General features: G+C 39.4%; 1 protein-coding gene across 4 annotated transcripts in view; it reads right to left on the bottom strand.

Moving 5' to 3' along the window:
- Window positions 1–312: 312 nt before the first annotated feature.
- LOC113617614 (FYN-binding protein 1-like) overlaps window positions 313–21,946 on the bottom strand; it is a 127,341-nt gene continuing 105,707 nt past the window's right edge. For all 4 annotated transcript variants that reach the window (XM_027101225.1, XM_027101228.1, XM_027101226.1 and 1 more), the window contains one exon: window positions 313–494. In XM_027101225.1, coding sequence (XP_026957026.1) covers window positions 334–494 — 161 coding nt within the window. In that variant the 3' untranslated portion in view covers window positions 313–333. The remainder of the gene's footprint in view (window positions 495–21,946) is intronic.

Here is a 21,946-nt window from a genome sequence, read left to right as displayed (position 1 = left end):
CTAATGGTGGTGATGATGTTAATGGTGGTTGTAGTGATGCTAATGGTGATGGTGGTGGTGCTGACCTGAAGAATGCTTCAGAACTTCTAAAAAGGCACTGGAAAATTTCTTCAGATGAACTCTTAAGGGGAAAACCACTGAAAAAACAGAGAAATAAGAGTTGCTCAAAGGTATGGTGGCGTGAGAACAGCTTGCTCAGCCATCTTTTCCCCCTGCCAACTGCTCATCTTTGTGGATCCATTAGCTTACCATGGAACCCACAGCATTCAGCCAAACATAGCTTGAAAATCCATGGCAAGAGACTGACAAAGAAATGGCAAGATAACCTTTTGCTTACTTGAGATCGAAGGGAGGTTTAATGTTTCTGGGAGGTAGACTTGGGACTGCCGATTGTGTTGGGTGAGATGCTGGCAATGGTGGCTGGCAGGCTGGATGGGATGGTGGAGGTGGTGGTAGGGAAGTTGTTGAGTAGGACGTTGAGACCTTGCTGGTACCTAAGAAGCAAAGCAAAAAATACTGTGAATTAAGACGAATCTTCAAACTGTAAGAACTGGCTATTCCAAGTATGTAGAAATGAGGATTTTAAACATAAATATGTAAGAAATGCATTCTAATTATTCTAATTAATGCTTTAAAGAGTTTAATACTCTCAGTATCATGCGACATGGCTTTTTTATTTTCTTTCTGCATACCAGCTTTTATATTTACACAATTAAAACATCTACATATTTTTATTCTTAAATGCTTACAAAATCTCTATAGCATCATGATTCTCTGAATCCTCCTCAACGCTCTTGCCCTCATAAAGTCACCTTTTTTCTTTCTTATTTTTCTTTTTAAGTTCATTTTTTCACACACACACACACACACACACACACACACACACACTGTATTTTATTTTTAAAAGAGATAAATAAACTGACACCAAGCATTGTAAATGGATGACCACAACAAAAGCAACAATGGTTGCAATTACCAAACACGAAAAACACTCATACTGTGTCATAATATTGACATTCAGTCCAGTAATCCTCCACTGTAACAGCTCCTTTACTTTGCAGTGAAAATTGATTTGTATATTTTTTGCCTCTAAGTCCTTGTGGGATTTCTTTTTTTTAATTCAAACAGAAGGTCACAAAAATTATAATCACCCACATCAGTTCACTCAGTCCCATGTAATTAATTTGTTTTTATCTTGATCTTTTGTTAGCACTTTTATGAATTCATCAGGTTTCCTTTAGAGTTCTGAAAATGCTTATTCATTCAGTTCAGCAGTATAGTCAGTTACCAGAAACCTGTACTTGTCAGAGACTTTTCATAAATTCCTTGAAGATGAAACCCTTTTATAGGAACATTTTTGCAAAAGCATCAGAGTACACCCAGAAATGTCTGTAAAATGACAAAAGACTTAAAAATGACCACAGTTAAAGATGTGAAGAAAGTTCATAATAATGCAATTGACAAGGAAATTTATTTATTTCTGAGATATACATTTTACATTTTAAAGTAATAACTAGAATTATGATTTATAACTTTATACCAGAACATATAAGATTTTTAGAAATTTCATGTAACATCTAAAACATTTATATTAACATATTTCCATACAAATAACCCAAAGAAAGTTTAGTATTAGTTGTTTTTTTGTTTGTTTGTTTTTTTATACTGCAGGTTCTTATTAGTCATCAATTTTATACACATCAGTGTATACATGTCAATCCCAATCTCCCAATTCAGCACACCACCATCCCCACCCCACCCGTGGTTTTCCCCCCTTGGTGTCCATACGTTTGTTCTCTACATCTGTGTCTCAAATATTCCCTGCAAACCAGTTCATCTGTATCATTTTTCTAGGTTCCACATACATGCATTAATATATGATATTTGTTTTTCTCTTTCTGAATTACTTCACTCTGTATGACAGTCTCTAGGTCCATCCATGTCTCAACAAATGACTCAATTTTGTTCCATTTTATGGCTGAGTAATACTCCATTGTATATAAATATCACATCCTCTTAATCCATTCGTCTGTTGATGGGCATTTAGGCTGCTTCCATGACCTGGCTATCGTAAATAGTGCTGCAATGAACATTGGGGTGCATGTGTCTTTGTGAATTATGGTCTTCTCTGAGTATGTGCCCAGTAGTGGGATTGCTGGATCATATGGTAATTCTATTTTCAGTTTTTTAAGGAACCTCCATACTGTTCTCCATAGTGGCTATATCAATTAATATTCCCACCAACAGTGCAAGAGGGTTCCCTTTTCTCCACACCATCTCCAGCATTTGTTGTTTGTAGATTTTCTGATGATGTCCCCATTCTAACTGGTGTGAGGTGATACCTCATTGTAGTTTTGATTTGCATTTCTCTAATATTAGTGATGCTGAGCAGCTTTTCATGTGCTTCTTGACCATCTGTATGTCTTCTTTGGAGAAATGTCTATTTAGGTCTTCTGCCCATTTTTGGATTGGGTCGTTTATTTCTTTAATATTGAGCTGCATGTGCTGTTTATATATTTTGGAGATTAATCCTTTAGCCGTTGACTCGTTTGCAAATATTTTCTCCCATTCTGAGGGTTGTCTTTTCATCTTGTTTATGGTTTCCTTTGCTGTGTAAAAGCTTTTAAGTTTCATTACGTCCCATTTGTTTATTTTTGTTTTTATTTCCATTACTCTAGGAGGTGGATCAAAAAAGATCTTGCGGGCTTCCCTAGTGGCGCAGTGGTTGAGAGTCCACCTGCCGATGCAGGGGACACGGGTTCGTGCCCCGGTCTGGGAAGATCCCACATGCCGTGGAGCGGCTGGGCCCGTGGGCCATGGCCGCTGAGCCTACACGTCCAGAGCCTGTGCTCCGCAACAGGAGAGGCCACAGCAGTAAGAGGCCTGCGTACCACCAAAAAAAAAAGATCTTGCTGTGATTTATGTCAAAGAGTGTTCTTCCTATGTTTTCCTCTAAGAGTTTTATAGTGTCCGGTCTTATATTTAGGTCTCAAATCCATTTTCAGTTTATTTTTGTGTATGGTGTTAGGGAGTGTTCTAATTTCATTCTTTTACATATAGCTGTCCAGTTTTCCCAGCACCATTTATTGAAGAGGCTTTCTTTTGTCCATTGTATATCCCTGCCTCCTTTGTCATAGATTAATTGACCATAGGTGTGTGGGTTTATCTCTGGGCTTTCTATCTTGTTCCATTGATCTATGTTTCTGTTTTTGTGCCAGTACCATATTGCCTTGATTACTGTAGCTTTTTAATAGAGTCTGAGGCCAGGGAGTCTGATTCCTCCAGCTCCGTTTTTTTCCCTCCAGACTGCTTTCGCTATACGGGGTCTTTTGTGTCTACGTACAAATTTTAAGATGATTTGTTCTAGTTCCGTAAAAAATGCCATTGGTAATTTAATAGGGATTGCATTGAATCTGTAGATTGCTTTGGGTGGTATAGTCATTTTCACAATATTGATTCTTTTAATCCAAGAACATAGTATATCTCTCCATCTGTTGGTATAATCCTTAATTTCCTTCATCAGTGTCTTATAGTTTTCTGCATACAGGTCTTTTGTCTCCCTAGGTAGGTTTATTCCTAGGTATATTATTCTTTTTGTTGCAATGGGAGTGTTTCCTTAATTTCTCTTTCAGATTTTTCATCATTAGTGTATAGGAATGCAAGAGATTTCTATGCATTAATTTTGTATCCTGCAACTTTAAATAATTCATTGATTAGCTCCAGTAGTTTTCTGGTGGCATTTTTAGGATTCACTACGTATAGTATCATGTCATCTGCAAACACTGACAGTTTTACTTCTTCTTTTCCAATTTGTATTCCTTTTATTTCTTTTTCTTCTCTGATTGCCATAGCTAGGACTTCCAAAACTATGTTGAATAATAGCCGTGGAAGTGGACATCCTTGTTTTCTTCATGATCTTAGAGTAAACGCTTTCAGTTTTTCACCATTGAGAATGATGTGTGCTGTGGGTTTGCCATATATGGCCTTTATTATGTTGAGGTAGGTTCCCTCTATGCCCACTTTCTGGAGAGTTTTTATCATAAATCGGTGTTGAATTTTGTCAAAAGCTTTTTCTGCATCTATTGAGATGATCATATGGTTTTTATTCTTCAATTTACTAATATGCTGTATTACATTGATTGATTTGCACATACTGAAGAATCCTTGCATCCCTGGGATAAATCCCACTTGATCATGGTGTATGATCCTTTTAATGTGTGGTTGCATTCTGTTTGCAGTATTTTGTTGAGTATTTTTGCATCTATATTCATCAGTGATATTGGTCTGTAATTTTCTTTTTTTGTAGTATCTTTGTCTGGTTTTGGTATCAGGGTGATGGTGGCCGCATAGAATCAGTTTGGGAGTGTTCCTTCCTCTGCAATTTTTTGGAAGAGTTTGAGAAGGATGGGTGTTAGCTCTTCTCTATATGTTTGATAGAAATCACCTGTGAAGCCATCTGGTCCTGGACTTTTGTTTGTCAGAAAATTTTTAATCAGAGTTTCAATTTCATTTCCTGTGATTGATCTGTTCATATTTCTTGTTTCTTCCTGGTTCAGTCTTGGAAGTTTATACCTTTCTAAGAATTTGTCCATTTCTTCCAGGTTGTCCATTTTATTGGCATAGAGTTGCTTGTAGTAGTCTCTTAGGATGCTTTGTATTTCTGCGTGTCTGTTGTAACTTCTCCTTTTTCATTTCCAATTTTATTGATCTGAGTCCTCTCCCTCTTTTTCTTGATGAGTCTGGCTAATGGTTTATCAATTTTGTTTATCTTCTCAAAGAACCAGCTTTTAGTTTTATTGATCTATGCTATTGTTTTCTTTGTTTCTATTTCATTTATTTCTGCTCTGATCTTTATGATTTCTTTCCTACTGCTAACTTTGGGTTTTGTTTGTTTTTCTTTCTGTATTTCCTTTAGGTGTAACGTTAGATTGTTTACTTGAGATTTTTCTTGTTTCTTGAGGTAGGCTTGTATAGCTATAAACTTCCCTCTTACAACTGCTTTTGCCGCATCCCATAGGTTTTGGATAGTCGTGTTTTCATTGTCATTTGTCTCTAGGTATTTTTTGATTTCCTCTTTGAGTTCTTCAGTGATCTCTTGGTTGTTTAGTAATGTATTGTTTAGCCTACATGTGTTTGGTTTTTTTTTATGTTTTTTTCCCCTGTCATTCATTTCTAATCTCATAGGTTTGTGGTCAGAAAAGATGCTTGATTTGATTTCAATTTTATTAAATATACTGAGGCTTGATTTGTGACCCACGATGTGATCTATCCTGGAGAATGTTCTGTGCACACTTGAGAAGAAAGTGTAATGTGCTGTTTTTGGATGAAATGTCTTATAAATATCAATTAAATCTATGTGGTCTATTGTATCATTTAAAGCTTCTGGTTTTTTGTTTATTTTCATTTTGGATGATCTGTCCATTGGTGTAAGTGAGATGTTAAAGTCCCCCACTATTATAGTTTTACTCTCGATTTCTTCTATAGATGTTAGCAGTTGCCTTATGCATTCAGGTGCTCCTATGTTGGGTGCATATATATTTATATTTGTTATGTCTTCTTGGATTGATCTCTTTATCATTATTTAGTGTCCTTCCTTGTCTCTTGTAACTTTCTTTACTTTAAAGTCTATTTTATCTGATACGAGTATAGCTACTCCAGCTTTCTTTTGATTTCCATTTGCATGGAATATCTTTTCCATCCCCTCACTTTCAGTCTGTTTGTGTCCCTAGGTCTGAAGTGGGTCTGTTGTAGACAGCAGATATATGGGTCTTGTTTTTGTATCCATTCAGCAAGCCTGTGTCTTTTGGTTGGAGCATTTAATCCATTCATGTTTAAGGTAATTATCATATGTATATTCCTATGATGATTTTCTTAATTGTTTTGGGTTTGTTTTTGTAGATCCTTTTCTTCTCTTGTGTTTCCCAGTTAGAGAAGTTCCTTTAGCATTTGTTGTAGAACTGGTTTGGTAGTTCTGAATTCTCTTAGCTTTTGCTTGTCTGTAAAGCTTTTGATTTCTCCATCGAATCTGAATGAGATCTTTGTCAGGTAGAGTAATCTTGGCTGTACGTTCTTCCCTTTCATCACTTTAAGTATAACATGCCACTCCCTTCTGGCTTGTAGAGTTTCTGCTGAGAAATCAGCTGCTAACCTTACGGGAGTTCTCTTTTATGTTATTCGTCATTTTTCCCTTGCTGCTTTCAATAATTTTTCTTTGTCTTTAGTTTTTGCCAATTTGATTACTATGTGTCTTGGTGTGTTTCTCCTTGGGTTCATCCTGTATGGGACTCACTGCACTTCCTGGACTTGCGTGGCTATTTGCTTTCCCATGTTAGGGAAATTTTCGACTATAATCTCTTCAAATATTTTCTCTGGTCGTTTCTCTCTCTCTTCTCCTTCTGGGACCCCTATAATGCGAAAGTTGTTGCATTTAATGTTGTCCCAGAAGTCTCTTAGGCTGTCTTCATTTCTTTTCATTCTTTTTTCTGTATTCTGTTCCACAGCAGTGAATTCCACCATTCTGTCTTCCAGGTCACTTATCTGTTCTGCCTCAGTCATTCTCCTATTGATTCCTTCTAGTGTATTTTTCATTTCAGTTATTGTATTGTTCATCTCTGTTTGTTTGTTCTTTAATTCTTCTAGGTTTTTGTTCAACATTTCTTGAATCTTCTCGATCTTTACCTCCATTCTGTTTCCGAGGTCCTGAATCATCTTTAGTGTCATTATTCTGAATTGTTTTTCTGGAAAGCTGCCTACCTCCACTTCATTTAGTTGTTTTTCTTGGGTTTTATCTTGTTCCTTCATCTGGTACATAGCCCTCTGACTTTTCATCTTGTCTGTCTTTCTGTGAATGTGGTTTTTTCCCCACAGGCTGCAGGACTTTAGTTCTTCTTGCTTCTGCTCTCTTCCCTCTGGTGAATGAGGCTAAGAGGCTTGTGTAAGTTTCCTGATAGGAGGGACTGGTGATGGGTAGAGCTGACTGTTGCTCTGGTGGGCAGAGCTCAGTAAAACTTTAATCCACTTGACTGTTGATGGGTGGGGCTGGGTTCCCTCCCTGTTGGTTGTTTTGCCTGAGGCCGCCCAACACTGGAGCCTACCTGGGCTCTTTGGTGGGGCTAATGACACACTCTGTGAGGGCTCACGCCAAGGAGTACTTCCCAGAACTTCTGCTGCCAGTATCCTTGTCCCCATGGTGAGCCACAGCCATCCCCCACCTCTGCAGGAGACCCTCCAACACTAGCAGGTAAGTCTGGTTGAGTCCCCCTGGGGTCACTGATCCTTCCCCTGGGTCCCGATACGCATACTACTTTGTGTGTGCCCTCCAAGAGTGGAGTCTCTGTTTCCTCCAGTCCTGTTGAAGTCCTGCGAACAATTCTCACTAGGCTTCACAGTGTGATTCCCTAGGAATTCCTCCTCCTGTTGCTGGACCCCCAGGTTGGGAAGCCTGATGTGGGGCTTGGAACCTTCACTCCAGTGGGTGGACTCCTGTGGTATAAGTGTTCTCTAGTCTGTGAGTCACCCACCAGCAGTTATGGGATTTGACTGTGATTGCGCCCCTCCTACCATCTCATTGTGGCTTCTCCTTTTTCTTTGGATCTGGGGTGTCTTTTTTGGTGAGTTCTAGTGTCTTCCTGTCAATGATTGTCCAGCAGCTAGTTGTGATTCTGGTGTTCTTGCAAGAGGGAGTGAGAGCACTTCCTTCTACTCCGCCATCTTGGTTCCTCCCCTCATATACTCGACATGGCTTTTTAAATATTCCATTTCTTTCCCTACCTCCCCCCACCCCCAGTTTGTATGTATAATTGACAAATAAAATTATAAGTTGTTTAAAGTGTATATATGATGATTTGATATACATATATACTGTGAAAGGTTTCCCCCCATCAAGTTAGTTAACATCCATCACCTCACATATTGACCTTTTTTAGGGTTGGTGGTGAGAACATTTAAGTTCTTTTAGCAAATTTCAGTTATGCAATACAGTGTTATCAACTGTAGTCACCATGTTTTATTTTAGATCCTCTGACTTTACACATCTCATAACTGAAAGTTTCTACCTTTTGACCAACCACTTCTTCCTTTTTTTTCCCCATCCCAGCCCCTGGCAACCACTTTTCTACTATTTATAGATTGTACAAAGAGCTTCCAAATTCCTTTTAGATATTTCTGCCTCTCTCCAAAATTTTTCACTTATGGTGATTATTAAAAATACTACCCTCTCTCCTTTCTCTCACAGTCCTCTTGGAGTTTTAAAAATTGCTCAGCCCCTGCACCCCTGACTTGTGACACTTCTTGCAAGGTGCAAATCTCACAGGAATAGCTCATTTTCTCTTTTGGCACCTGTGTTTTTGGGTTGAGGTAGGGAGAATTAGTTCCCTTATAAATCTGGTAAATAAAAATTTCTAACTGATTACATTTATGGTAAAAATATTTTGTCTAGGGCTTCCCTGGTGGTGCAGTGGTTGAGAGTCCGCCTGCCGATACAGGGGACGCCTGTTCATGCCCTGGTCCGGGAAGATCCCACATGCCGCGGAGCGGATAGGCCCGTGAGCCATGGCCACTGGGCCTGCGCGTCCAGAGCCTGTGCTCCGCAACGGGAGAGGCCACAACAGTGAGAGGCCCGCGTACCAAAAAATATATATATATATATATATTTTTTTTTTGTCTAGTTCATTTTTGTAATAAAGTTAATTTTTTTTGATATATAGGACTTACTACTTTTTCTCTAGTTCAATTAGTAAATTCTTGGGGGAATTCCCTGGCAGTTCAGTGGTTAGGACTCTGTGCTTTCATTGCCAGGGGCCTGAGTTCGATCCCTGGTGGGGCAACTAAGATCCTGAAAGCCCCACAAGCCTTATGGTACGGCTTTCTGATGGGCATCTGGGATGCGCCCCTGCTGTTCTGCCTGCCCAGCATCTACTCTCCCTCCCCTGGGTAGAATAACTTGAACTGCCCAGAAAGGGGTGTCACTGCTTTTCCACTGGACTTGGAATGCCAAGGGGGTCCTCTGGGAATTCTGCAGCCATCTCACCACCACCACCAGAGGGCTTGCCTGAGGGTACAGCAAAACCAGAGGAAAGCAAGGCTGGGAGATGGAGAGGGACTGGTTGGATTTTTTTTTACTTTTGGAAAATTGTTAGAGATAATTTGACAGGTTTAATGAGACACTAAACTGTGTAAGTGTCTTATTCCTCATTAAGCTTGGGAGAACACATGCTAAAGTCTTCCTATGTTACACTAGTATTTAGCAGTGGAATGTTTTGCTTTGCAAAATTTTTTTTTTAAAAAACATGTATTCATACAGTGATCATTTGGTTAATAGGATTTTTTTTTTTTTTAGATGTTAGGGTAGCAATTTATTAATTAATTAATTTATTTTTGCTGTGTTGGGTCTTCATTTCTGTGCGAGGTCTTTCTCTAGTTGTGGCAAGTGGGGGCCACTCTTCATCGTGGTGCGCGGGCCTCTCACTATCGCGGCTTCTCTTGTTGCGGAGCACAGGCTCCACACGCGCAGGCTCAGTAGTTGTGGCTCATGGGCCTAGTTGCTCTGTGGTATGTGGGATCCTCCCAGACCAGGGCTCAAACCTGTGTCCCCTGCATTAGCAGGCAGATTCTCAGCCACTGCACCACCAGGGAAGCCCTTGCTTTGCAAAATTTATGGTCACTTTCAAATACTACAGGGAATATATTTGCATGTATACAAAATAATTCTAAGGAAAAGCATCTTAGTATTTCAGGGGGAAAAAAACAGGTAGACTTACCTTACTATAATATGATTGGCTCTAAAATCTTAATGTGGACTTTATAAAATATACCAAAATATAATTAGTAATATTGGAATTCTCAGAAACAAAAATCTAGTCTGATGTGATGGAAAGAAAAGTGTGGATATTGAATTATAATAAAGCAAGTAAAGAAGAAACAGAAACAATAAATCTATAGGAAATTTCTGAGATTAATGATAACATTAATAAATCACTTTTTTGCTAGGAACCGTTTTAGGCATTTTGCATATGGAATTTTATTTAACTTTCATAACATTCCTTTGGGTATATATTATTATCTAGCTTCCATTTGATAATTAAGAAAACTACCCAAGTTCAGAAAGTCAGTAAGCAATAGAGGTGGAATTCAAACTCAGCCAGTATTTGAACCTTAGTTGATTTCTTATGATGTCTGTGCCCTTTCTGCTATGTTCTGCTCATGCCCTCAAAGTGATGAAATGGAAATCAGTGATACGTTCCAATGGACATATTAACACATTTTTGTAAGTCCGGCTTTTCTAATTGGTACTTTTCCTCTTAGTGCAGTTTTGACAACTGTTTTCAGTTTCATTAGGGCAGTACTAGCTCTGGAGACTATAAAGTAATCTGTAAAGGAATTCAAATATATTGGTGTTTTGGATATATGTTTCAGAATTTGATCTTGGAAACCAGATAGCAGGAAAGTAGATATTCAGGAGTTAGTGGAAAATGGGTCCCCAAAGATGGATGACTGATGTGGGCTGACAGGAAAAAAAAAAAGTCTCATGAATTGGAATTGAGGAGTTTGAAATAAAATCATGAAAGGATTTAAAAGATATGAAATAAATAAAATAAAGGGAAAGAACAACAAGTTTAGAGTTTGGTTGGCATGAAGAAATAGAAATGTAAAATTTGAGACCTAACACACAAAACTCTGATCTATCTGTTTATCTATCTATCCATCCATCCATCCATTTATCCATCCATCTATCTATCTATATGTGTGTGTGTGTGTATATGTATATATATATGTCTTATCCCCCAAGTCTCAGGGGATATTGCCTAGGTAGTCTGTGGCTTTACAAGAATTGAAAAGACAATTTGGAATTTCTTCCCCAAAGAATGACAAGTTTGTGTAGGGATATGGGCCTCATAGCAGTAGGCAGAGCTAGTCTCTTGGACAGTATAGGACAGCTCAGTGGCAGTGAGCTAATCAGGTGAATATGCATCCTACTGCCCACTCTCATCCCAAGTCAGATTCAGGAACTGTGTTCCTGGGCCTTTTAACTGGAGCCCAAGGCTTCAAGGAGATCCTGAGCATTTTGCTAAAAAGCTGAATGGGAGCTTGACTTCCACCTTGCTGTAACGCTTGAACTTCCACAAGAGATGTAATTTTGATAATAAAATTCCTAGACATAATTTTAAAAATGTGACTAATAGAACTCACTGTACTTATAGTAGGGAACAGTTCATACTGGTTACAGGAAAACTGGGGAGAGTTGGGAATGAAGGGGAGAGAACTTGCAAAACCTTCTAGAGCAGGAAAACAACTCTCAAGAATCTGGGAAGTTAACAACCTCTGATTCAAACTTCATTCTCTTTCATTTTGGAAGCTCAGAAGAGGTCTTATGCAAGTCATGTGCCCTGGCTCAGGCCGGCCTGGATGGGTGGAACACAAGGGTCATTCTACCAGGAGCAAACTACTGGGAGAGGCTTCCATGAGTCAGCAGTGCCTAGGGGTTATCTGGCCTTGCCCTGAAGGGTGGCTCCAGGTTCACTGAACCACAAACTACCCAAAGTGGTGACATTATGTCAGGATTTAAAACTATAAATGGGGGCTTCCATAGTGGCGCAGTGGTTGGGAATCACCTGCCAATGCAGGGGACACAGGTTCAGGCCCTGGTCCGGGAGGATCCCACTTGCTGCAGAGCGGCTGGGCCCGTGCGCCACAACTACCGAGCCTGCACTCTAGAGCCCATGAGCCACAACTACTGAGCCCACGTGCCACAGCTACTGAAGGCCGGGTGCCACAACTACTGAAGCCTGTGTGCCTAGAGCCTGTGCTCCACAACAAGAGAAGCCATTGCAACGAGAAGCCCTCGCACTGCAATGAAGAGTAGCTCCCACTCACCGCACCTAGAGAAAGCCCGTGTGCAGCAACAAAGACCCAACACAGCCAAAAAAATAAATAAATAAAATAAATGTGAAAAAAGAAAAAAACTATAAATGGAAAAACAGAGTTGAGCGGGAAGGAAAGAAGAGATGCGGAGAAGGGGAGGGGGTGATTAATGAAGAAATGGTGATGGTGGTAATGTACTCATGTTATAGAAAATGGAAATTGTATTATTTCACAAACTTTGCACTTTAGATTTTTTTGACAACTAAATACTGGTTCCTGATATTGTCACAATAATCTTGTAACACAAATATCTATGAGGACTTGGGAAATCTACCCCACAGATTCTGACATTTATGACTTTTGATTAAGAAGGTGCTTGTAACCTTCATGTCCCAAGGCGTCTAAGGAGCATCTTGAGTTGTGGTTCTGGATTTCCTTTTTAATCCATAGATTCCTCTACAAAACCAAAGACACTATCACCCAATTGCCATAAAACCCTGACTCTAGACCTAATTTCTAATTATGGTTTTGCTGGGATGTCTTAGAACTGAGCCAGAAATCAGAAAACTTTAATTTTACCACCAGCTCTGTCACCAAAGAACTCTTTGTCGTTGGCAAATCATTTTACTTCCAGGTGATTTAGTTTTTCCAACCGTCAAAAGGGAGTGATATGACCCCAACTACTTCACATAGGTTTAAGGATTAGGTGAGCTGATATGTCTGAAAGCATCTTGAAAGGTCTGAAGCATTATATAAACATAAAAGATGATCACACAACGCTGAGGGGGTGCCACAAATAAAATCACTACTAAGTTATCCTGACTGGAAATCCTTTAACATCATTTATATAAGGTCACTTATTTATTTGGGAATTATTATGTGCCTGCCCCAAGACTTAGCCATTGAACTGGCAACATGGAATATAGACTTTTATTTTCTCTAGGCCTGGATAAGCATATGGCTATTGCCCATCCAGACAGGATGAAAAGCTCTAGCAACTGTATGGCATTTCCAGAATCTGGACTGGTGAATTCTGCACTAAGAACAATCTAAGTACACGCTTGATGGAACCCCTAGCAGTTGCCTGCCCATGCGCAGTCATTTACACCTAACTAAACATGGGCTTTTTCAGGATGGAGTCTCACTGAGATCTTTTCACGTTTACCATAATAGTGGTTTCAAAGTTCTCCACATTACCGGACCCTACTCATGCCTTCCTCATTCACCACAGATTTTCTTACCTCTTGTTTTACTAACAGCATGGAGAACACTCTACCTGACCATTCCCACTTACCCTTCATTCTAACTTAAAGTCTCCTTACATCTTGCTTCCCTCATTTCCTTTACCACTGATTCTCTGGAAAAACATCAGTCTTACCAATACTAGCTGTCATTCTTGGTTCGTATTAGTGCCCGCTTCCTTAGAGACCCTGCTTCATTAATCACCAACTCCCTCACTTGCATCAGGAAAGAAACATTTATTACGAAACTACTGTGTGCTCTGGACTGTTTCATCCTTTACGATGCACTTCCCATCTTAAACATGGTTTGATCTCCTCTACTCTAAAGAAACACAACAATATCCTTTCTTCTTTGTCCCCCACTCTGGTTACCAGCTGCTTTCTTTCCTTCCCTTCACAGCCACACTTCTTGGAACACAAGTCTATATTTGCCACTTCTATACCTTTATTGTGCTTGGGTGGCTTCATGGCAGAGGGAAGAATGAAAAGTTCTGAAGTAGAGAGACTTCACCACTCTTATGTTATGTTAACCTTTATTTAATTGTTTATTACTCAATTTGGGGCCTTAAGTAAGTTGCTTGACTTCTCCAAGTCTTCATTTTCTCATCTGTGAAATGGTCATATACACCCACCTTGCAGAAGCACCTGAACATTGCCACTCTTAATAAACATTCCTGTTCTTAACTGTTACTTCATCAGGCTGCATCATTGATATATGGCAGTCTGCCCACCTCAACTGTAAAAACCAAGACCTTTTCCCCAAACCAACTATGCATAATCTTGGTTCTGTTAAGATATCTTAGAATGGGTTAAGAATCAGGAAGTTTAACTCCTTATCCAGCTTGTTAGGTACCAAACAAACAAACATTACTTTCACTTTCTTGATTCCTAAACAACACCAGAAGCAAGTTTTCAACATGGGAAGTAGAATGGTTTGGTAGAAACAATATTTATGCTGGAATCATTCAGATCTGGGTTTGACTACCAATCCCAACTAGTACTAGCTGTAGGACACTGGGTAATGTATTTTGCTTCTCTGGGTTTTATATTCCTTGCCTGCTAAAATGGGACTACTTCTTCCTAACATGCAGGATGGTTATGAGAATTAGAAATGATATGTGTACCTACCCAGCACATAGTGGGTGTTCTACTTAAGAATTATCTTAGAACCTAGAACCGTTGTGTTCTACATGGGACAGGCTCTCATTAAACCTCCGAGGGCACGTTTATGTCTCTCTGTGTACTGAGACTGGGATAATCATACTCTATTACGATTGACATTGGATCCAGTATAGAATATCATTTACAGTATAGGCATATAAGTAGTATTGCCATTTATGTTAAATCATAAAATTTTTCAGAAGATCCTCAGTAGCTTTCAAAAGTAAGGATTTGAAACCCCTGGGTCACAGCTTAGAAAATCCTGTTTTACAGAATTTTTTTCTTGCCTGATTCAAAGTCATCTATTCTTATCTTCAAAGAATTTATAAACCCATAGTGGATGTAAACCCATAGAGGATGGGAAATTTTGAAAACCAATTTAGTTGAAAACAAAGTACTGTAACTATATTAGTAAAAAAAAAAACCAAACCTTCGCTTTGAAAGCAAACTGCCAAGAAAATGTTGGCCAGCTTAGAATAGTCCATCAACATGGAAAGAAAAGTAATACTGAAACGTTCATGTTTTCATAGATAATCAAGGCAGATATTAAAAAGAAGGTGAAGAGGTAGAGATCAAAACAAATATGATCAATTAGAGGAAAATAAGTAAAGAAAGCCTTTGATCACTACCTGAAACTTCCCTATCTCAGATCTAACTGTAACATTCAATGTCTCTGAATACTTTTTTAATTCTTAAAACTTCACGTGCCCAATAACTTTGTTGGCTATCCATTTGTTTATATCGTTATTTTCATAAGTAGACATAATCATGAAATGTAAGTTGTTTTTATAAATGTTTTTCTTTCTTTTTCTTTTTTTTTTTTTTTTTTTTGCGGTACGCGGGCCTCTCACTGTTGTGGCCTCTCCCGTTGCGGAGAACAGGCTCCGGACGCGCAGGCTCAGCGGCCACGGCTCACGGGCCCAGCCGCTCCACGGCACGTGGGATCTTCCCGGACCGGGGCACGAACCCGCGTCCCCTGCATCGGCAGGCGGACTCTCAACCACTGCACCACCAGGGAAGCCCTGTTTTTATTTATTTTCAATTCATAAAATAACATGAAATCAAATCAGACAGTAATTTGACTGAAGGCTGCTGACTTCTGAACCTTTCCTTGTAAAAAAATGTTAAGTATTATATGAAAAGGAAAAAAGTCAGTATATAGGAAAAGTTTTTTGTCAGATGCTGATAGCTTACAAGGTGCCTTTCCTGTTCTGAGATAGAGCATATTTGGGCAGAAGACAATAACTGAATTTCTTTTCTTCAAATGCTAAAATTGTTTTAAAAGTATACTAAAACTCATATAGGAGTAAAGGAAGTACTAGAACTCAAGGTTTAGAAAATCCTCATATGAACTGTTTTATATGTTGAAGGAATAGTGAGTGTTTTGAGTAAATCAATACTTTAAAAATAAAAATCAATAAAAATCAATCCAGAAACATAACATCTATAAGCAGAGAAGGAGTAAACATTGTTGATGCAGAGACAATATTACAGCTTCAGAATGTGAGCAAATAGAGGGACAACTAAAGCAGATGCTTCAAACCCAACTGTCAGTGGAAGCCAGACAGGAACATGCATTTGTACGTAGCTCTGGGAATCGACTGGTGAGCAGGAGGTTCATGCCCTGGCTCAGTGGAGTGGCTACTGCAGGGCTCCAGCCAACTGTAAATTTGTGGAGAACAAGTCTAGACTTTTCTGTGAAATCTTTCAATTTTTGAATGTCGGCAACTAAGTAAACAAAACAAAACAAATACATAAAGCAAACAACATCCCCCAAATTCTGCACACCAAACAAAGCACACTTTTGGATTAAACTCCTTTGTGATAGACACCTTTTTTAAGTAAAGTGAGAGGAAGTGCTATAAAGAAAATGTCTACTAAGGGAAGTTGCCTGATCATAGGTTCCTCCAGGAACCTAGTTTTTTTCCTGCTAAAACTATAAGGGTTTGAAAGGGGTAAATTAGACCACCAGACCAGGTAGAATCATGAATTGAGGAAAGAGGACCAGAACTGCCAACAAAGAAGACAGAGCTTCCCTGCAGCGCCTGGACAGAGACTCCAAAGGAAGAAGCGCTGGAGAAGCAAAGTGACCACAACCCAGTGTAGCTGAAAGAAGCACAACTATGTAGACAGATGGATGTAAACAGAAGGTTCAGTTCAATTAATGTTTGTCATTTCTATGGCAATGACTATTCTTGTCATTGCTAGTTTTGGAAGATCACCAAGGGAGAAGAGTGAAGGGTCCCTGAATCAAGAGACAGCACAAAAGCATCAGGTGATAAATCAAGACCTAGAGGAGAGAAAGACATAGAAGAAGAGAAGACCCAAGAGAGAAAATATAAAAGCCACAGAGAAGCTCCTACCAGAGGCGTGACCTCAGGCAGGTCTTGCCCTCTTCCTTCTTTTCTTAAAAAAAAAAAAAAAAGGTATTTTAATTTATACAAATAACATTAATTATTTCTTGAAAAAGTTTTAGAACAGAAAAAATAAAATTTCACGTGACATCTCACTCCCCATTCCAACCATTATTTATCTTTGCAGAACTTTTTCTATGCATTTACTCACCTACGGATGTATGCATAGAAATATCGGATTAAAAGCCTAAATATTGCTGTATGCTGAGCGTCATATTGCATAGCATGGGCCTAGCTCATTTCTTTGTAACCGTGGCAGAGTGCTTTTTGATCAGGATATTTCATGGTTTGTTTAGTCTTTACCCACTTTCTACTAACAATGCAGCCGTGAGCAGCTACCTACATGCTTCTCCGTATATCCGTGGCAGTAGCCTTCTAGACTAGGTATGTAAAAGTAGAATTATTGAGAGGAGGGATTTGCACATTTTATATTCACATGGTTTCTGTGAAATTGTCCTCCAGAGGAGCTTTACCAGTAGAGACTCTCTGAAGGCTTGCCCCCTCATACCCTCTCTACCACTGGACATTTTTAATCATTTTTTTTCAGTTGCGTCCACCAACACTTAACTTTTCTGAGCCTCAATTTCATCTGTAAAATGATAAAAATCCTACTTCCCAGTGTTAGGATAATTACATTAATTAACAAAAGTGCCTGTCACAAGTGCCTAGCTCACAGTAGGTAATCCATGAACTTTCATTTCCTTCCCTTATTATGTATTCCTCAGTGAAGGACAATTTAATCTAGTTAGTTGTATTTGTATAATTTTCTTATGGTGCTAATAAACCTTTTCTATTAGTAACATGTGTTTAACCACTGAGTAAATCCATTTTTAATTTTTAACCCATATTCACAGTCTATTTTTAATTAAAGTGCTCTAATGAGGAATATTTCTTTTAGAGTTTAGTATTGCTACAGTATTATGTCCTGTGTGATAAGCCAATTTTACCACTACATTCTTTTTTCAGTTACTGTGAAACCTTTGTTTTTATTTTCATTGTGACATTTTTTGGCTTTCACTTGTACTTTTCATTAGTCTGGGGTAAATAAAGGTGTATTTTAATGAAAATTAATGTAAATGTATGCTTACATTAATTTTTTTTTAGATTTTCACTAAAATGATAATTTAAAAGTTTGTCTAGAAGATCTGAGGAACTCTGAGAATGTCTGAAGACCTCACGTTGAAATATACTACCTTGTCTCTCCACAGCTCAGTCAGGTTTACGAACCGCAAATAAAGATTTCTCCACCTCATTTATCTCATCTGTGTGCTTTGCTTAATGATTCTAACTGATCAAACAATACCAAGTTTTACTGCTTCTAAATCTAATTCATAAATTTCTTCACTATATTATGCAAATTAAATTAATATAGTCACATTTACATTGTGCATCTAATCTTGTATGAAGTCCAAATATAATAGTAAATTGGTGAAATCAATGTATAATATTTAACAACCACTCATATTGATTCCTGTTTTGTGTTTTCTTACTCCCTACATCCAGTATGTGAACAATTCCTATCAACGCTACCTCTGAAACATATTCTAAATTCATCTACTTGTCTCCCTTCCACCCTGGTCCAAGCCACATCATTTCCCACCTGAAAATCTTCTAACCTGTCTTTCAGCTTCATTCTTACGTGCCTACATTTTATACTCCACACAGCAGTCAAAAAGAAGTCCCAAAATGTAAACCAGATTATAATACTCTTCTTCGTAATGGCTCCAATTTCAATGGCTTCCTTTTACAAATTCTGAACCATGACCTTCTAGGACCCATTGGATTTTGTCAGTGCCTACTGTTCCAGCCTCATCTTGAACCACTCCCCCTTCACTTATGGTATTCCAGCTGACTGAGGTCTTACTATTTCTTTAACCAAGAAATAGGCTGATTCTTGCCTAAGGAATTTGCACTAACTGCTTTCTGGCCAGACATTCCTCTCCCATATCATTGTATAGTTGGACTCTCTCATCATTCATGACTCTGCTTAAATAATATCTTCTCAGAGAGGTCTTCACTGACAATCTCATCTAACGTAGCTTCACTTTGTCTGCTACCTCTCAGTCACATCATTGTTTTTATTTCATCCACAACACTAAGCATTCTCTGAATTTGTTTATCCATTTACTTGTGTATTATCTGCTCCTCCAACTAGGATGTAAGCTATATGAGAGCAAAAACCATATAATCATTCTTATTGCTATATTCCCAGGCATAAACACATGGTAGTCACTCACTAAATATTTGTTGAACGGATATATGAATAAATTATCTTCTGCTAGAAAAAAAATGTCAAATCCTCTTGGATCTTTCACTCTTGGAACAAAGCAAAGATTAAACACAATAAAGAATTTATTATGTAATTCATGTTTATCATTAATATTCACACTAAGGGTTATTATTTTTTGCACGCAGTAGTGAAATTGAATGTTACAGGGCACTGAACAGAAAGAATGACAGTCAAATATAGGCATAAGTCATATAATTAGTAGAAAGAATAACATTTAATACCAGACTTGGAGTTGGAATAAGAAGTCATCCAGTAGAAAAATTCACTGGGTCTAAATACAATTAAATTTTAAATCACTGACTTGACTGAAAGAAAGGAAATCTTTGGTAATAAGAGAGCAAGGCCACTAAGCAGTATAGGATGAAGACTAAGGATTCTGAATAGATCAGAATTGGATGGGTCTAAATTCATCAAGAAAGGTCAGCCAGGAAGCAGAAAAGAGTCCAAGATAACCAGCCAATGTAGAGTTCCAGTCAAAACCATGTACTTTGGAGTCAATCAGACTTGGAGTCAAATCCCCTTGACCTTGCACATAATTGATGCTCTTGTCCATATTGGAGTTTTAGCATGATGAAACTGGGAAGGGGGGAGGATAAGGGGCTTGGTAAGACCCCATTTTGCTCTTTCCACATGTGCCAGGAATTCACAAACAAAACAGTACATGTCCAACATATAATGGAACCAAGCCAAAGTTATCTTGAGGAACCAGGAGATATAGAAAACTATGACCACCGAAACTGCCCCAGCCTGATTTCTTCTGATATGCTTTGCTAAAACTGTATTACTTATACTTGTCTTGGTAAACTTTGACGGCTACAAATTGTGTCATAGTGTTCATTTTGACCAAACTTCCAATGCAGTCTTTTGTAGGACTGCATCAAAGGAGCACACTTAACTTAGATTGTTGATAACACCTTGTTGAAGGGCCTACTGCTACTTTAGAAGCTAAGAATTATATTTAAAGAAACCCCAATAAGTTAGAGAGCTCTAACTAGAATGACATTAAACAGAAAAAGTACCAGTTAATTACTCAGTGACCAAAAATTTAGTATGTGATGGGGAAAAATCAAGTATGTACAGCGATCACAGAAAAACTTTTAGGGTACCCTTATTTCATCATAGATCAAATATTAATAAATTATATAGCATACCCATTTTAAAACTTAAAATATTTAATATTGTAGATATTTCAACTGAAATATGACCCCTAGTTTCAAAAAGGAATCACCTTTTAGGCTCTTATTAAATTGTCAGAATTTAATTATTCAGAAATTGAGTATAAGGCTGATTATTGAACTTAGATCTACAGCAGTAGTTTCATAATTTAAGAATAACTTGGGTGCATATTTAATAAATATGGGTTCTAGGAACCCATCCTTAGAGATTCTGATTCAGAGATGCTCTTGGATGGGGCTCAGTGATCTGCATTCTTGCCTAGAATCTCAGGGAGTTCTGATGCATGTAGACTACGGACCACATTTTGAGAAATGTTAATTTTGCTTTCTTCTCCTTTAAAGAAATAGTGAAACTCAAGCCAGCTAATGTTGGCACTACTGATGTGGTAAGAGGTTTAGATTAAGGTGTGAAGAGATGCTTTAAGTAGATTGCTTAAAAGAATTAAAAAAAATAACTTAGAGATAGTATTTGTCCATTTTCTTCTATTTAGCATAGGACAGTGTTTCTTGAAGTGTAGACCCAGCACCAGTAGTATCAGCATCATCTGAGAACTAGTTAGAAATAGAAATTCTCAGGCCCCATCCCAGATCTAAGAATTAGAGATTTTGGGGCTGGGACCCAGAATCTGCATCTTAGCAAGTTCTGGGGTTGTTCTGATGCACAGTCAAGTTTGAGAATCCTGGTGCAGACTAAAAGGTGGTAGAAAAGGGCTATGAAGAGACTGGTAATTTTAAGTAGTCATTGTGCTACTAAGGTGTGTAACTTGTTGCCTGAAATGTATTATTATCACAACCTCTCTTTCTTAAAGCACAACTTGTTTATTTTTGACCCTCAATAATATCATAGTGGCGGGGGACCTTGAAGATGGCGGAAGAGTAAGACGCGGAGATCACCTTCCTCCCCACAGATACACCAGAAATACATCTTCACGTGGAACAACTCCTACAGAACACCTACTAAAGGCTGGTAGAAGGCCTCAGACCTCCCAAAAGGCAAGAAACCCCCCACGTACCTGGGTAGGGCAAAAGAAAAAAAGAAAAAACAGAGACAAAAGAATAGGGACGGGACCTGCACCAGTGGGAGGGAGCTGTGAAGGAGGAAAAGTTTCCACACACTAGGAAGCCCCTTCACGGGCGGAGACTGCGGGAGGCGGAGGGGGGAGCTTCGAAGCCGCGGAGGAGAGCACAGCAACGGGTGCGGAGGGCAAAGCTGGGAGATTCCCGCACAGAGGATCGGTGCCGACCGGCACTCACCAGCTCGAGAGGCTTGTCTGCCCACCCGCCGGGGCAGGCGGGGCTGCGAGCTGAGGCTTGGGTTTCGGTTTCGAACGGAGCGCAGGGAGAGGACTGGGGTTGGCGGCTTGAACATAGCCTGAAGGGGTTAGTGCACCGTGGCTAGCCGGGAGGGAGTCCGGGGAAAAGTCTGCAGCTGCCGAAGAGGCAAGAGACTTTTTCTTCCCTCTTTGTTTCCTGGTGCGCGAGGAGAGGGGTTTAAGAGCGCTGCTTAAAGGAACCCCAGAGACGGGCGCGAGCCGCGGCTAAAAGCACGGACCCCAGAGACGGGCGGGAGACGCTAAGGCTGCTGCTGCCGCCACCAAGAAGCCTGTGTGCGAGCACAGGTCACTCTCCACACCCCTCTTCCGCGGAGCCTGTGCAGCCCGCCACTGCCAGGTTCCCGGGATCCAGAGACAACTTCCGCGGGAGAACGCACGGCGGGCCTCAGGCTGGTGCAAAGTCACGCCGGCTTCTGCCGCCGCAAGCCCGCCCCGCACGCAGTGCCCCTCCCTCCCCCCCGGCCTGAGTGCG

This window comes from Aethalodelphis obliquidens, unplaced genomic scaffold, assembly GCF_003676395.1.
Source record: "Aethalodelphis obliquidens isolate GAN/ISIS:26980383/991018 unplaced genomic scaffold, ASM367639v1 scaffold4, whole genome shotgun sequence".
In the NCBI taxonomy this organism is placed as follows: Eukaryota; Metazoa; Chordata; class Mammalia; order Artiodactyla; family Delphinidae; genus Aethalodelphis; species Aethalodelphis obliquidens.
Note: the sequence above shows the minus strand (reverse complement) of the source record. Positions and strands in the feature narration are given on the sequence as shown.